The sequence below is a fragment of the Rana temporaria genome, chromosome 3 (genome assembly GCF_905171775.1).
Source record: "Rana temporaria chromosome 3, aRanTem1.1, whole genome shotgun sequence".
In the NCBI taxonomy this organism is placed as follows: Eukaryota; Metazoa; Chordata; class Amphibia; order Anura; family Ranidae; genus Rana; species Rana temporaria.
Window position 1 is genome coordinate 87,484,206 of NC_053491.1, and position 16,714 is coordinate 87,500,919.

The 16,714-nt window shown below is 46.1% G+C and overlaps 1 protein-coding gene across 1 annotated transcript in view; it reads right to left on the reverse strand.

Annotated features, from left to right (window-relative positions):
- Positions 1-16,714, reverse strand: part of LOC120931438 (very long-chain acyl-CoA synthetase-like) — a 92,622-nt gene that overhangs the window by 4,102 nt on the left and 71,806 nt on the right. The window contains exons 8-9 of the mRNA XM_040342869.1: positions 11,027-11,124; positions 6,349-6,479 (exon numbers count right to left, since the gene is read on the reverse strand). Coding sequence (XP_040198803.1) covers positions 6,349-6,479; positions 11,027-11,124 — 229 coding nt within the window. The remainder of the gene's footprint in view (positions 1-6,348; positions 6,480-11,026; positions 11,125-16,714) is intronic.

Below are 16,714 nucleotides of genomic sequence, written 5' to 3' on the forward strand. Positions count from 1 at the left end.
CCTAATCATTCACATCGCCATAAAAAAAAAAGAAAAAACGTAAAATGCTTGATAGATGGGACATTAAGGGATGTCTGGATGATTTTTTTTTTTTTTTACATTAAACTACTCTACTGTTCAGGCTGGCCGGGCCCGGTACAACAGGGCCAGTTGTACTGGCCTATCAGCGGCCCTGCTCTTGATCAAGGTCATCTGCTGATCTGAGAACTGTAGTTGCTATTAATCACAGGTTGTGTTACTCAATGTGTCTCCGACTTGGTGGTGTCTCGTAGCAGTGACACCTAGGGTCTCCTCCAGCTCCTCCCACTTCACATTCCTCGCCAGTCAGCTGACCTCTAGTCTCTGCCCCCGAGCCATTCCGTGAACTGAATTGGTGGCTGCGAAGAGGCTAAATAGGTGGTCGCGGGCTCCAGGAACAGCCCAGCTGGACGGGCACAGGCTCCAGGAACAGCCCTGCTGGACAGCCGCAAAAAGGCTAGGAGAGCGGTGCGGGCTTCAGGAACAGCCCAGGATTCGGTGACCCCTGGCAAATCATCATTCGACCCCTGAGGGGGTCCCTACCCCCAGGTTGCGAACCACTGCTTTAGACAGTTATGCTAGTTACTATGTAGCTCTGGAGTGACACACCACCTTAGTGGTGTCCAGAAGGGATGGATTGGGCACAACATTCCCACTTGCAGGAAGTGATGTCGCTGATAAAGCCCACCCGAAGAAGGTGTTTTCACCACTGAAGTGTTTTGCTCAGCAGTACCCCAAGGAGGAGGATTAAAAAAAGGGGGGGGGGCTCTGGCTGTTGACCTGGCCATTTCCTATTTGAACAATGACCTGAAAAAGGTGTGTGGACCGCTCAGGCTCGATAGGGATGGGGTATGTGGACAGTGCATGCGCTAGAGTGCTGATGGGATGAAGTCCATCCTGGCTCCTGCAAAGGTTCAAGAAAGGAAGGGTGACCCCTGGAAATCACATCTATGGTGTCCTCCTGCAATGAATGGAGTGGCAACCTAAGCCTGGACTCTGACCAGGCCACGCCCCAACACGGTTCACTCTGCCCCCTGGAGCTTAGTTATGGGGATCATATTTGACCAATACCTGGGCAGTCCAGTGGATGAGTTCCTGGTCTATAAATACACCTCAAATACGGGGTCAGGAGTCCTATTTAAGATGGCTAGCTCTCTAGTGAGAGCAGTGCTGTGGCATTTACAATAATGACATTCAAATTTTTGGTTTACCTGTAACACAGGGATCCCTCCCATCTTAGTCTGTGTTCCACATTGTTTTTTCCTAAAAATCTGAAGCCTAGCTGAGCTGGGAGTGGTTATGCCTTTTTTTTTGGCTAGGGGGGTGGCAGCATAACCAAATTAGTCGCTAATATGAAGTATCTTGTGATGTACTCCAAGAAGTGAATTTTACAGGTAAAAAAAAAATCATAATTTTACATAGAAACATTTAATGCAGTGTATCCATGTCGGTTCTCCAGGCATTTGGGGTTTTCTATAGGAGAGTCCAGCCGTAATTATTTGCATTGAGTCTCATGTCACTGCTGTAACTCATTCAGAAGTGTATGGAAGAGCTTTGTAAACAACACAGCGTTTAAGCAAATCATATAAGACTACACACGATCGGACTTCTGTCGGAAATGCGTGGATTTTTGTCCGAAGGGTGTTGGCCGTGAACTTGTTCTGCATACAGACGGCAGAACTTTTTCATCCAACATTCACAAAACTACGTGGTTTTTCAGCTCTTTACCGCCACCCTTTGGGCAACTTCTGCTAATGTTGTCTGATGGTTAGCATTGGTTCGGAGCATACGTGTTTGTACTTTGGATTTTAGTCTGCCGAATTTGTGTACACACGATCGGATAATCCGACGGAACACATTTGTTGTCGCGACAATTTGAGAGCATGGCTATCCAACATTTGTTGTTGGAAATTCCGTCATCAATTGTCCAATGGAGCGTACAGACGGTGGGATTATCCGACAAAACACGTCCATCGGACAATTGTTGTCAGAATATCCGATTGTATGTACGGGCCTTTACAAACATGTTAAAAGAAGACTAGGCCCTTAGTTTGCTGTTATGAAGATAAAAATATTTTTATAAAAGATTTTAGATTTACCTGACAAAAATGAAAAACATACAGTATCTCACAAAAGTGAGTACACCCCTCACATTTTTGTAAATAATTTATTATATCTTTTCATGTGACAACACTGAAGAAATGACACTTTGCTACCATGTAAAGTAGTGAGTGTACAGCTTGTATAACAGTGTAAATTTGCTGTCCCCTCAAAATAACTCACACAGCCATTAATGTCTAAACCGCTGGCAACAAAAGTGCGTACACCCCTAAGTGAAAATGTCCAAATTGGGCCCAAAGAGTCAATATTTTGTGTGGCCACCATTATTTCCCAGCACTGCCTTAACCCTCTTGGGCATTGAGGTCACCAGAGCTTCACAGGTTGCCACTGGAGTCCTCTTCCACTCCTCCATGACGACATCACAGAGCTGGTGGATGTTAGAGACCTTGCGCTCCTCCACCTTCTATTGGAGGATGCCCCACATATGCTCAATAGGGTTTAGGTCTGGAGACATGCTTGGCCAGTCCATCACCTTTACCCTCAGCTTCTTTAGCAAGGCAGTGGTCATTGCGGAGGTGTGTTTGTTTATCATGTTGGAATACTGCCCTGCGGTCCAGTCTACAAAGGGAGGGGATCACGCTCTGCTTCAGTATGTCACAGTACATGTTGGCATTCATGGTTCCCTCAATGAACTGTAGCTCCCTAGTGCTGGCAGCACTCATGCCTCCCCAGATCATGACACTCCCACCACCAGGCTTGACTGTAGGCAAGACACGCTTGTCTTTGTACTCCTCACCTGGTTGCCGCCACACACGCTTGACACCATCTCAACCAAATAAGTTTACCTTATTCCATGTCCTTAGTCTGCTTGTCTTCAGCAAACTGCACGCTTTCTTGTGCATCATCTTTAGAAGAGGCTTCCTTCTGGGACAACAGCCATGCAGACCAATTTGATGCTGTGTGCGGCATATGGTCTGAGCACTGACAGGCTGACCCCCTACCACTTAAACCTCTGCAGCAATTCTGTATGTCTATTTCCCAACTTCTTTGGTCGACCATGGCAAGGCCTGTTCTGTTAAACCGCTGTATGGTCTTGGCCACTGTGCTGCAGCTCAGTTTCAGGGTCTTGGCAACCTTCTTATAGCCTAGGCCATCTTTATGTAGAGCAGCAATTCTTTTTTTTCAGATCATCAGAGTTCTTTGGCATGAGGTGCCATGTTGAACTTCCAGTGACCAGTATTAGAATGCGAGAGCAATAACACCAAATTTAACACACCTGAGACCTTGTAACAATAACAAGTCACATGACACCGGGCAGGGAAAATGGCTAATTGGGCCCAATTTGGACATTTTCACTTAGGGGTGTACTCACTTTTGTTGCCAGCAGTTTAGATATTAATGGATGCGTGTTGTTAGTTTGAGTGGACAGCAAATTTACACTGTTATACAAGCTGTACACTCACTACTTTACATTGTAGCAACGTGTCATTTCTTCAGTGTTGTCACATGAAAAGATATAATAAAATATTTACAAAAATGGGAGGGGTGTACTTACTTTGTGAGATACGGTATATTTTTTAGTTCTGGCCATAATACAGTTTATACAAAATCACAATTGCTCAGTGTAGAAATAAGGGGCCAAATTCCCAAAAACGTAGCCTAACTTAACTTTCAGCAGTTAAGTTACACAGGCGTTAAATTTCTACCTAAGTGCCCGATCTTCAAAGCACTTACCTAGAAATTACACGCCGTGTAACTTAAGTGCCTCCGACGTGCAGCGCGCGAACGTAATTTACGCCGGGCTTTGTGGATTGCGACGGGACAATAAAGTTGCGACGGGTGAAAAAAAAAATACGCGCCGGGAAAAAAAAAAAATTGACAGCGTCGCTCGGCATGCATTCCTGAGAGGGAGAACTCCATGCCAATTTTCAAATAAAAAAACGGCATGGGTTCCCCCCCCAGGAGCATACCAGGCCCTTAGGTCTGGTATGGGTTGTAAGGAGACCCCCCCCCTACGCCGAAAAATCGACGTAGGGGGTCCCCCTACAATCCATACCAGACCCGTATCCAAAGCACGCTACCCGGCCGGCCAGGAATGGGAGTGGGGGCGCACTGCGGGCCCCCCCACCCCAGAGCACCCTGTCCCCATGTTGATGAGGACAGGACCTCTTCCCGACAACACTGGCCGTTGGTTGTCGGGGTCTGCGGGCGGGGGCTTATCGGAATCTGGGAGTCCCCTCAAATAAGGGGGCCCCCAGATACCGGCCCCCCAACCTAAGTGAATGGATATGGGGTACATCGTACCCCTACCCATTCACCTGGAGGCAAAGTGATAGTTACTAAACACACAACACTAGGGTTTTTAAAATAATTTATTAGTCTGCTCCGGAGGCCCCCCCTGTCTTCTTTAGCTCTAATACCAGGGGGGGCTTCTTCTTCCGCTCTCCGGGGGTCTTCTCCGCTCTCCGGGGGGGGCTTTTTCTTCCGCTCTCCGGGGGGGGGGGGGTCTTCTCCGCTCTCCGGGGGTCTTCTTCTATCTTCGCCGCTCTCCGCTGTTGACACGGCGCACCCCGGTTCTTCTCCAGCTGTCCGGTGCCTTCTCCTTCAGTGCTGGCTGCCTGCTATCTTCGTGTGTTAGCTCAATTACTAACAGGCAGCCAGCGCGGTCTTCTGTGACGTCATCTTCTTCTCTTCTCTTCTTCTCCCTTCTTCCGATGTTGACTCGACGCCTCTCCTCACTGCAATGATGGAAGCGCGCCTTGCATCCCATTTATATAGGCATCACCGTCCCATCATGCTCCGGTAGGTACCCACGTGGTGGGTGCCAACCCACGTGGGTACCTACCGGAGCATGATGGGACGGTGATGCCTATATAAATGGGATGCAAGGCGCGCTTCCATCATTGCAGTGAGAAGAGGCGTCGAGTCAACATCGGAAGAAGGGAGAAGAAGATGACGTCACAGAAGACCGCGCTGGCTGCCTGCTAGTAATTGAGCTAACACACGAAGATAGCAGGCAACCAGCGCTGAAGGAGAAGGCACCGGACAGCTGGAGAAGAACCGGGGTGCGCCGAGTCAACAGCGGAGAGCGGCGAAGATAGAAGAAGACCCCCGGAGAGCAAAATGCCGTGGAGTTCTCCCTCAGGAATGCATACCAAATGCCATCGCTTGAATGGGCTTTTACATGGTGTTACTAACTTTCCACATTGTAAAAGCAGCCCTAGTTTTGCGCAAGCAAATCGGAACTTACGCAGAAATCACAATGCTTAAAAGCTTTGTGGATCTGCTTAAAGCAGTGGTTCCCCCTTAAAAACAACTTTTTTTTATTCCACTGCCCCCCCACATTCCATCACGATTAAGGCACATATTTTTTTTTTCCTGCTGTACATACCTTACTACAGCATATTCACCCGTGCATCCGGGTTGCGAGTCCCGCGGGAGTGGGCGTTCCTCTCATGCTGTTGATTGACGTTTTGCCCAAAAACTAGCTCTCCCCCCGTCGCGTAAGCCGCGTCACGATTGGCGAAAGGAGCCGAACGGCGAGTCGGCGATATACTGCGCATGCGCATCGCCGTTCGGCTCCTTTCGCCAATCGTGACGCGGCTTACGCGACGGGGGGAGAGCTAGTTTTTGGGCAAAACGTCAATCAACAGCATGTGAGGAACGCCCACTCCCGCGGGACTCGCAACCCGGATGCACGGGTGAATATGCTGTAGTAAGGTATGTACAGCAGGAAAAAAAAATATGTGCCTTAATCGTGATGGAATGTGGGGGGGCAGTGGAATAAAAAAAAGTTGTTTTTAAGGGGGAACCACCGCTTTAAGTCCTCATTTGCATACTCAAAGCGGCATTTCAATGAGAAATGCCCCCAGCGGCGGATGCGGTACTGCATCCTAAGATCTGACAGTGTAAGTGTCTTACAGATGTCAGATCTTCTGCCTAACTTTGGAAAAAGCCTTTTGAGAATCGTTTCCAAAGTTAGGCACAGAGATACGCAGGCTGAACAGCAGTTCCGCCTGCGTATCTCTTTTGAGAATTTGGCCCAAGATTATTATTTTAGTAGGCATCCTATGATAAATGTACCATGTTATTGTATGTGATTACATTTAGAATTCTACATACATGTGATTGTTCAGAAGAAGCTACATCCAGTAGCCTGTTTCCGTGTCCTCCGTTTTTACCAGGGCTCTGGTATGAGCACATAAAATCCCTCTACGCTATTGCTGGTCAGTTAATGGCCTGGATATAGTATAAAGAACATTCCCTTACCTGTATTCTCACAAATCGAGGTCTGGCATAATTAGGTAAAAAATCCACCACTTTGGCATATAGTTTTTCTCCATCAAATGGCTGTCCATCCTTCAGTTTAATTGCTGCCATTCCAATTCTCCCTTCGTGATCTGAACAATGATACCATAAGTTTAGAGTTGTGTTTGTCTTTTAAATGGAAGCATGCAAAATGAAATGTATGCTTTATTCAAAAATTCCAAACTCCGGGCAAAAAAAGGTTTTCCCATACAGTGGGGCTGTGCTAGCACTGCATTGGTCTACTGATAATTTTTGTCTAGACCAGTGATGGCGGAATGACCCGTGACACCCAGAGACTTTTGAAGGATAGGGGGTACTCCTGTGCCACCGTCACTAATGACTCTTGGGTCTAGGGTCACCCTGTGCCCCTTTTGGGCATAGGGTGACTGATAACTGATAATTCATGTATTGCAGGAGATCTGGACATATTACAGGTGATTTCATGCTGACCCACAACAGGTCAATAGGCTCCTGAAAGACATTCCATTGTCCATTGTGTGATGCCAATACTGTGTTGTGTCTTTTGTACTGATTAAGTCTGAAAGGTCAGATGTCTCCTTTCAGGGGTAGGGAATTAGCATGTCAATTATGTTTAGTAAAGGAATGTGTTTGTGTGAAAAGTTTATTGATGATGCTATGTGATAGAAACGGCAGGTGAGAGTCATAACGTCTGACTTCTCAGCTGTAGTAATTAGGTCATGTTAAATCGGTGCCAAAACGTCTGACATAGAAATGTGTATTATTATGCAGGTGAATCACTTAGTATCAGAGTCCGGACGTCTGGGGATAATTAACTCAACTGAATGTCATTGTCTAAGAGTGTGTATTGAGGTGCCTTGTGGGTGGAGTTGATTCATTGTTCACTTGGTTTCTAAAACTGTATATAAGAAAGCTAAGTTACCATTAAAAGTGTTCATACATTTTGACTCGGAGAACGGAGCTTGTCTCGTTTATTCTGGGGAAATCCATATGGATCGTGTCTGTTGGATGGTTGGAGTATCAGATAAGCTGTCGTGGTTGATGGAATGGGAATATCGTAAACGGTGGTGACCGTTATAGCGTACCTTGGCACCCCAGATGTTTTGGAACTACATTTCCCATGACGCTTCAGTACACTGCAAAGTGCATGAGCATCATGGGAAATGTAGTTCCAAAACATCTCAGGGTGCCAAGGTACGCCATCACTGGTCTAGGGGATTGTAGAACAGAGATATGCTTTGATTCTTCCTGCACAAGACCAGTCCCTGTGGCTCCTGCCCGCCCGTGGTCAACAGTCTTGTGCAGTGGACTGTTCCTAATGTCATCGCACCCATAGACCTGCTCTCAATGTGATGACGTCAGGATGGGTCCACTGCTGGATCATGGGGAGAGCAGTTTGCCCTTGAGTGGAGGATCGGGTGAGTGTGCAGCTTTCTCCTCTACCCTGGATAAAACGAGCAGTTGACCTGTGCAGTGCGGGCACAGCCCAGCTGCATGTAAAATCTTTATTTTTGCTCTGAGTTGGGCTTTAAAATAAATAATTGTTTTAAGCTGGGAAAACCAAACAACTTGGAGAGACTTTCTTGTGTTTTTGAAGTGGTTCTGCTCAGCTTTCATCGGTCCTTTTTTGGTGAAGGCCAAGTCATTATGATCGGGCAAGCTTCTGACACTTCCTGGTAGTGAGGGAACTTCTCAAAGGAGTTGCAGTGAGAAATATGGTAAGAAATCAATATACAGTGGGGAGTATGTCAATCTCCAGGAGATATTCAGTCTGGTAGCAGTGATAGATATATATATATATATATATATATATATATATATATATATATATATATATATATATAGTATAGGTATAAGCCTACCCGAGTATAAGCCGAGGTACCTACCATATTTATCGGCGTATAACACGCACCCTAACCTTAAGAGGGAAGTTTCAGGAAAAAAAACTTTCCACAGCCCCCTGCGTATAACATGCAGTCACAGTTTACCATCTATATTCAGGGTAAAAAAGTGAGTGTTATACGCCAATAAATACAGTAATTTTACCACCAAAAAAAATAGGAAAACTTATTGACTGGAGTATAAGCCTAGGGTGACAATGCAGCAGCTACTGTAAGCAGAAAAGAGGGTTAACAATGCCCATTTGCACGCCTCACTGTGCCCATTGCAACCTCATTGTGCCCATTGCAACTTCATTGTGCCCATCGTCACTGTGCCCATTGTCAGTGTACCTGAAATTGACAGGCTGCGGGCATTCATTCATTGTTTAAAACTTGCGGTCTCCTCCTGGTCCCTTCTGTGATAGGCGTTTCTCAGCAGACACAGTTTCACCTATCATGGACATTCTCTCATCCTCTGACTCAGTTTCCCAGCAGACACTGGGCCGGATTCAGAAAGGAGATACGACGGCGTATCTCCGGATACGCCGTCGTATCTCTGAGTTTCGGGGTCGTATCTATGCGACTGATTCATAGAATCAGTTACGCATAGATTTCCCTAAGATCCGACCGGCGTAAGTGTCTAACACCGTCGTATGTTAGGCTGTATATTTACGCTGGCCGCTAGGTGGCGCTTCCGTATAGTTACGCAATGGATATGCTAATTAGGTAGATACGCCGATTCAGAAACGTACGTCCGTCCGGCGCATTTTTTTTTGTCGTTTACGTTAGGCCTTTTCCGGCGTAAAGTTACCCCTGCTATATGCGCCGTTCGTAAAATACGTCAAATACGCGGGGTCACCATTCATTTAAATAAAACACGCCCACATCATCCCCATTTGAATTAGGCTGGCTTACGCCGGACAACATACGTTACGCCACCGTAACTAAGGGCACAAGTTCCGTATTCAGAAAGAACTTGCGCCCTTAGTTACGGCAGCGTAACGTATCTGAAATACGTTACGCCGGCCCATAGATACACAATTGTATCTGAATCTAGCCCACTGTGTTCAGTGTTCCGCCAATCACGGACATCCTCTTGTCAGAGGATGTCCGTGATTGGCGGAAAACTGAACACTTTGTGCCAGATTCAGGGAGAACTTACGCCGACGTATCTGTTGATACGCCGCGTAAGTTCTAGGATGCGCCGTCGTATCTATGCGCCTAATTCACAGTACAAGATACGCCTGAATTTTGACTTCCTACGACCGTCGTAAGTCTCCTACGCCGTCGTATCTTGGGTGCATATTTACGCTGGCCGCTAGGGGCGCTTCCATTGATTTACGCATCGAATATGTAAATGAGCAAGATACGCCGATTCACGAACATACTTACGCCCGTCGCAGTAATCTATGCCGTTTATGTAAGGCGTACGTCCGGCGTAAGTTTACCCCTCATAAAGAAGGGGTAAGTCATGTTAAGGTATGGACGTCGGAACAGCCGTCGTATTTTACGTTGTTTACGTATGTCGTACGTGAATGGGGCTGGGCGTAGGTTACGTTCACGTCGTACGCATTGAGCCGTCGTATCTTAGGGAGTATATGCAACGTGATTCTGAGCATGCATGCGCCGTTCGATCGACCATTCATTTACATGGGGTCACGGTTAATTTCAATACATCACGCCCACTACCTGCCTACTTTGAATTAGGCGGGCTTACGCCGGCCCATTTACGTTACGCCGGCGCAAATATGGGAGCGAGTGCTTTGTGAATACTCAGCTTGCCTCTCAATGTTACGTTGGCGTAGCGCATATGAGATGCACTACGCCGGCACAAAGATACGCCAATGTACCTGAATCTGGCCCAGTGTCTGCTGGGAAACCCGAGGATGAGAGAACGTTCGTGATAGGCGTTTCTCAGCAGACACAGTTCCGCCTGTCACGGAAGGGACCAGGAGGAGACCGTGAGTTTTAAACAATGGACGCCTGCTGCCTCTCAATAATTTCAGGTACACTGACTCGAGTATAAGCCGAGGGGAGTATTTACAGCCCTAAAAAAGGGACCAAAAAAAATCGGCTTATACTTGTGTATATACGGGGGCAGATTCACAACTTTTTTTGGTTTGAATCCTCAACAAATTTGCGCCGTAAGTTACGGTGGCGTAGTGTTTCTCTCGCAGCGTAACGGCGCCTAATTCAAATCGGCGAGTAGGGGGGGCGTGTTTCATTTAAATGAAGCTCGTCCCCGCGCCGTCCCTAAATTTCCCGCCGTGCATTGCGCTAAATGACGTTGCAAGGACTTCATTTTTTTTAACATAGACGTGAATTACGTCCATCCCGATTCACGGACGACTTACGCAAAAAAAAAAAAAAAATCAAAATAAACACGGGAACGACGGCCATACTTAACATGGCAAGTCTAACTATACGCCGCAAAACACCAGCTTTAACTATACGCCGGAAAAAGCCGACTACGTTCGTGGATCGTCGGAAATAGCTCATTTGCATACTCGACGCGGAAAACGATGAGAACTCCACCCTGCGGACGCCAAAGTATTGCATCTAAGATCTGAAGGCGTACGAAGCCATACGCCTGTTGGATCTTACCCAGATGCCGTCGTATCTTGGTTTGAGGATTCAAACCAAAGATACGACGCAGGACATTTGATACGCTGGCGTACTCGCTCTGTGGATCTGCCCCACGGTATATATTTTATCTTAAATTTAAAAACCAGAGCACTGTCATTTTCAAAGGGCGGGTTAAAAAACTGTTGACAACTTACAAGGCACCGGAATGCCATATACATTGGCCTCCTCAATGAAATCCGTCATTCCTACAACATCTGCCACTTCTGTGGTCGCCACATTTTCACCTTTCCAACTGAAAGAAAACCGCAGACATAAATCATGTCCTTGTTCCATCATACCGCAAAATATATGAATTGAAGTATAAGAAACCAAATACAAGCTGATATACATATTGTACAATTTTACAGTATAATTTTACAGTATACACACACTATATTACCAAAAGTATTGTGACGCCTGCCTTTACACGCACATGAACTTTAATGGCATCCCAGTCTATGTCCGTAGGGTTCAATATTAAGTGGGCCCACCCTTTGCAGCTATAACAGCTTCAACTCTTCTGGGAAGGCTGTCCCAAGGTTTAGGAGTGTGTCTATGGGACTGTTTGACCATTCTTCCAGAAGTGCATTTGTGAGGTCAGGCACTAAAGACGTGGCTCGCAGTCTCTGCTCTAATTCATCTCAAAGGTGCTCTATCGGGTTGAGGTCAGGACTCTGTGCAGGCCAGTCAAGTTCCTCCACCCCAAACTCACTTATCCATGTCTTTATTGACCTTGTTTGTGCACTGGTCCAAATCATTTGGTGGAGGGGGGATTATGGTGTGGGGTTGTTTAACTAAATGGTATTATGTCCTATTAAAATTGCACAAAATGAACCCCGATATCGCCTCTATGTTGGAGGGAATGCGGGGAGGTTTGAACCCAAGCTCATATATGGTGGCACCCATGGGTGGAAATATTAGATTTAATCAAGATGATCGGTGGGAGTGAAATTGAGCTTGGCAATACTTATTCCATGTGAAGGAAGCCTCAAGGAAGAAATATAGAGCAGCAATGACCAGGGGAGGGCTGTCAGCCTTAGGCCTGGGGGGCAAGTACAGTCAAGTGGCCCATAGAGCGTGGAAAAGTGATGGATTGAGGAAAACAGTCTAAGATTTTTCATGATCATAAGAATCCGCACAGAGGCCCCCCCTTACATCAGAGTCCGCACAGAGCCTCCCCGTACATCAGAATCCGCACAGAGGCCCCCCTCTCATCAGAGTCCGCACAGAGGCCCCCCTTACATCAGAGTCCGCACAGAGCCTCCCCTTACATCAGAGTCCGCACAGAGCCTCCCCTTACATCAGAGTCCGCACAGAGCCTCCCCTTACATCAGAGTCCGCACAGAGCCTCCCCTTACATCAGAGTCCGCACAGAGCCTCCCCTTACATCAGAGCCCGCACAGACCCCATATACATCAGATCTGATGTAAGGGGTGTTCTGGGAAACTTGATTTAAGGGTGCATGCTGTGGACTATTGTGTAAAGAGGGTCTCTGCTCACCAAAGCCTGCCCCCCTCCCCTTTAACAAAGTCCACAGAGCACCCCTTTTTATACACTGGGAGGCAGGAGAGACTAGAGAGGGTGAGCTTACCAGGATTGAGGCTGAGGCGCAGGCAGGCTGTCTGATGCTTTTTGGGTTCAAACTTCCTGTCCAGTGCCCACACATGCCGGGGGAGTGTGGGAAGGGCAGACTCAGAAGGAGGAGGAGCATATGAGCTCTATCTCTCCAGGTGTCTGTGCAGAGAGAGAAGGGGATGTCAGCGCTGGTGTGCGCTGAGGCTGAGCTATGTGTGAGACGAGACATAGCTCAGCTCTGCAGCCATCTACCTCGGAGCTGACACAGGCACGGCTGCACAGTGGGAGGTGAGCAGCGGCTGTGACCTGTGTTAACAGGGCTCCAGCAGGCATATTCCTGCTCTGCAAAAACAGCATTTGGTAGTGGCGGTCGGTGGCTGTGCATAGTGTCACCAGCCCGGGGGGAGATTTCCACCCTGCCCCCCCTGGCAATGACCCCATTCCTATTGAATACAGCAATGGCATTAATCCTGGAACAATGGAAGTCAAAGAAGATACAGATGATAAAGGATTGGCTTAGGGAGGTAGACAAAACCAGGCTTATGGAAGAAGTAATATACTTGCAAAATGACTCAGAAATTAGATTTGTCAGCACCTGGAAGAGTGGGTTGGAAGTCAAACAATCCCTGGCTCATGTGAGTTGTATGGGGAGTGAGGGTGGTACTTAGTGGCCTGTCTCCTGTTCCTCTCCCCCCCCCCTTTTTTTTTGGACACAGGAGAAAATGCACGACTTGCAGGGTAATTGGTAATGGCGGTAGAGAGACAAGACTCTCTCCTCTTCATAAATAAATAAAAAGGGTGGGGGAAGGTCACAGACTCACTTATACAATAAAGAATTGGTTAAGAGTATTTAATATTATAGGAAGGAACTGGGGGAATCATTCACTAATACACAATTAGGTATGGGTAAATAGATTAAGGGTAAGGGGATAGGTTTTCTCACGGTAGGGTACACAAATTTTTATGTGAGAGGGTGAAATATTTTTACATTTTTGCATCTTTGCCGAGAAATTAGAAAAATGTGGCCTTTTGAGAGGAGTGTGCTATAGGATGGATCCATTTGTGTTTATGTGATTTATTTTTTAATGTTTTGTATATTTGTCTTTGAAAGGATATGGAGGGTATATATATATATGTGTATAAAATGTAATAAAAAAAAAAAATATTCCAGTATCTATACTATAGTTTGTAGACGCTATAACTCAAACGCAAACAAATTAATATGCACATATTGGGAACTTTTTTAACCAAAGACAACATTTTATTTATTTATTGGATATGTTTTTATAGCAGAAGATCTTTTTTTTTGTTTATGTAATAAAAACGCAGTGATGATCAAATACAACTAAAAGAAAGCTCTATTTGTGAGAGAAAAATATATAAATTTCATTTGGATACAGCATGATCCTGCAATTAACATGAAAAGTGTTGCAGTGCTCAATAGCAAAAAATGGCCTGGTCATGAAGGCGGTAAAACCTTCTGGAGCTCAGGTAGTTAATTAAAGAAAATGTTCTGTGTCAATGGATTGAGGCTGGGTTCACACTGGTCCAACAAATGCTCTGATATTGCGAGCTCATGTCGCATGACGTGTGAAAATCAATGTTTCCCTATGAGAGCCGTCTTAACTGGTCCGACACATGTTGGTCCAACTTTGAAAATGCTCCCTAAAGGGGTTGTAAAGGAATTTTTTTTTTCATAATAAGCATCCTTTACCTGCAGACATTCCTCTTTTCACTTCCTCATTGTTCGTTTTTACTCAGAAGTTGCTCTATTTCTTCTCTGTTCACTTCCTGCGTGTCTGATTGTTACTCACCACCATGATGGGAGGCTTTACTGCGGTGGTCAGTAACGTGCTGGCCCCCTCCTGGGAACTACATTTGTGCGTCAGGACGCTCTCTGCGTGTTAGAGACTTCAAGGAGGTGTGAATTACTGGGCGTGTCGCAATGCATACTGGAAAATGTAGTTCTTACATGAACAAGCGCCGCAAACCAGGAAGTGAATGAGAGAACAGAAACTAGAATGCCGGAGGTGATATAGATGAAGGAATCTAATAGGTATTTACTAGTTTTTTAACAGAATCATTACACTATTCTATTGCAGACATAATTTTAACTCCTTTCAGGCTGGGTTCACACTGATATAACACGACACTCATCTGACTTTCATCCTACTTTGCTCTGCGACATTTATCCTACATTGGTCCTACATCCATCCGACTTTCATGAACAGCATACTACTTTGATCCGACTTTGTGATAGTCTGACTTGTCCTTTGACCAATCAAAACAATCCCAGAGTGTAATAAATTCCTTTTACTGCTGCTGCAATCACCATGTTGGATGTCAAAAGTCGGAAAGTTTGGACAAGGATCCTACTTTGATCTGACTTCAATGATATTCAATGGGCTGAAGTAGGACCAAAGTAGTACAGGGAGCATTTTCAAAGTCGGAGCGACTTGTGTAGGACCAGTTAAGACGCTCTCATCGGGAAACATTGCTTTTTCACACGTCTGGCGACATGAGCTCCCAATGTCGGAGCGTTTGTCAGACCAGTGTGAACCCGGCCTAAGAGTGTGATTAATTTTATTGCACTTGTCTTCTATTTAAAACTACAAGTCCCCCTGCTATGGTGGCAGACAGGAGTCGTAGTTTTCTCATTCACGGGAGTCGGCTGGGAGAAACACCCCCAAAATCTGCAAGAGGAGTGATGGATTAAGGCTGGGGGGGAGGGGGGGCGCTGGTACATAAAACAAACTATTAAATGTGGAGTTAACCTTTAGAAAAATGTCCCTGTGATTTTTAATTTTATTTTTAAATTTTCCTCGAGTGTGACTGCTAATAAAAGTGAATACCGGTTAAATACTAAGGGCCAGATTCTGGTAGGAGCGCGTATGTTTTCGGCGACGTAACGTATCTAATTTACGTTACACCGCCGCAACTTAGACAGGGAAGTGCTGTATTCTCAAAGCACTTGCTCCGTAAGTTGCGGCGGCGTAGCGTAAATCGGCCGACGTAAGCACGCCTAATTCAAATGTGGGACAGGGGGGCGTGTTTTATGTTAATCTTCTGTGACCGACGTGATTGACGTTTTTCACGAACGGCGCATGCGCCGTCCGTGGAAATCTCCCAGTGTGCATTGCTCCTAATACACCACAAGGACATATTGGTTTTGACGTGGACGTAAATTACGTCCAGTCCCATTCACGCACGAGTTACGCAAACGACGCAAAATTTTAAAATGTTGTCGCGGGAACGACGGCCATACTTAACATTGGTACACCGCACTTATGCCACCATACAGCAGGGGCAACTGTACGCTGGGAAAAGCCTAACGTAAACTGCGTAAATTTACTGCGTCGGTCGCGCGTACATTCGGGAATTCGCGTATCTTGCTGATTTACATATTTTGCCGCGTAAATCAGCATACATGCCCCTAGCGGTCAGCTTAAAAATGCAGTTACGATCCGACGGCGTAAGAGACTTACGCCTGTCAGATCTAACAGATATCTATGCGTAACTGATTCTAAGAATCAGGCGCATAGATACGACCGGCCGGATGCAGAGATACGACGGCGTATCTGGAGATACGCCGTCGTATCTCCTCTAAGAATCTGGCCCTAACTCTACCTTTTTCACCATGTTGCATGTTACAAATGTACTTTGGGGGTAGCATATAATATGATTGCAGATGGGATCCCCACCCCCAATGACAGTGTGCGGGGGTTTCTCACTTTTGCATGGAGCCCCGCACAGCTGCGGCATTCATTCACAGAGATCTGCCATCCATTGATACCTCCTCTAGTTCTCCAACTGAAAGCCCATACCTTGGTACAGGCGAGGAGATGGCATTGCACTCACAATCCACTGATTGCAGTTGCAATGCTTTGCAGGCTCCTATAGAAGAAAAATAAAAATTCCCTGCAAATATACAGCACCAAGAGAGTACTGACCAGTCTAGATCTAAATCTCATAGGGCACCCGTAGAGAGATCTCAAACCAGCAGTTGGGAAAAGGAACCCTTCCAATCTGAGAGACCCGGAGCGTTTGGTGAAAAAAAGAGTGGTCCAAAATTCCAGTAAAAGTGTAAAGCCTCATACGCACTCTCGGATTTCCATCGGACAAAGCATAGAACTTTTGTCCGAAGGGCGTTGTCCGTGAACTTGTATTGCATACAAACGGCAAAGAATTGTCGGCCTACAAAAACAAAACTATGGGTTAGATTCATAAAGAATTTACGTTGGCGTATCTATTGATACGCCGCGTAAATT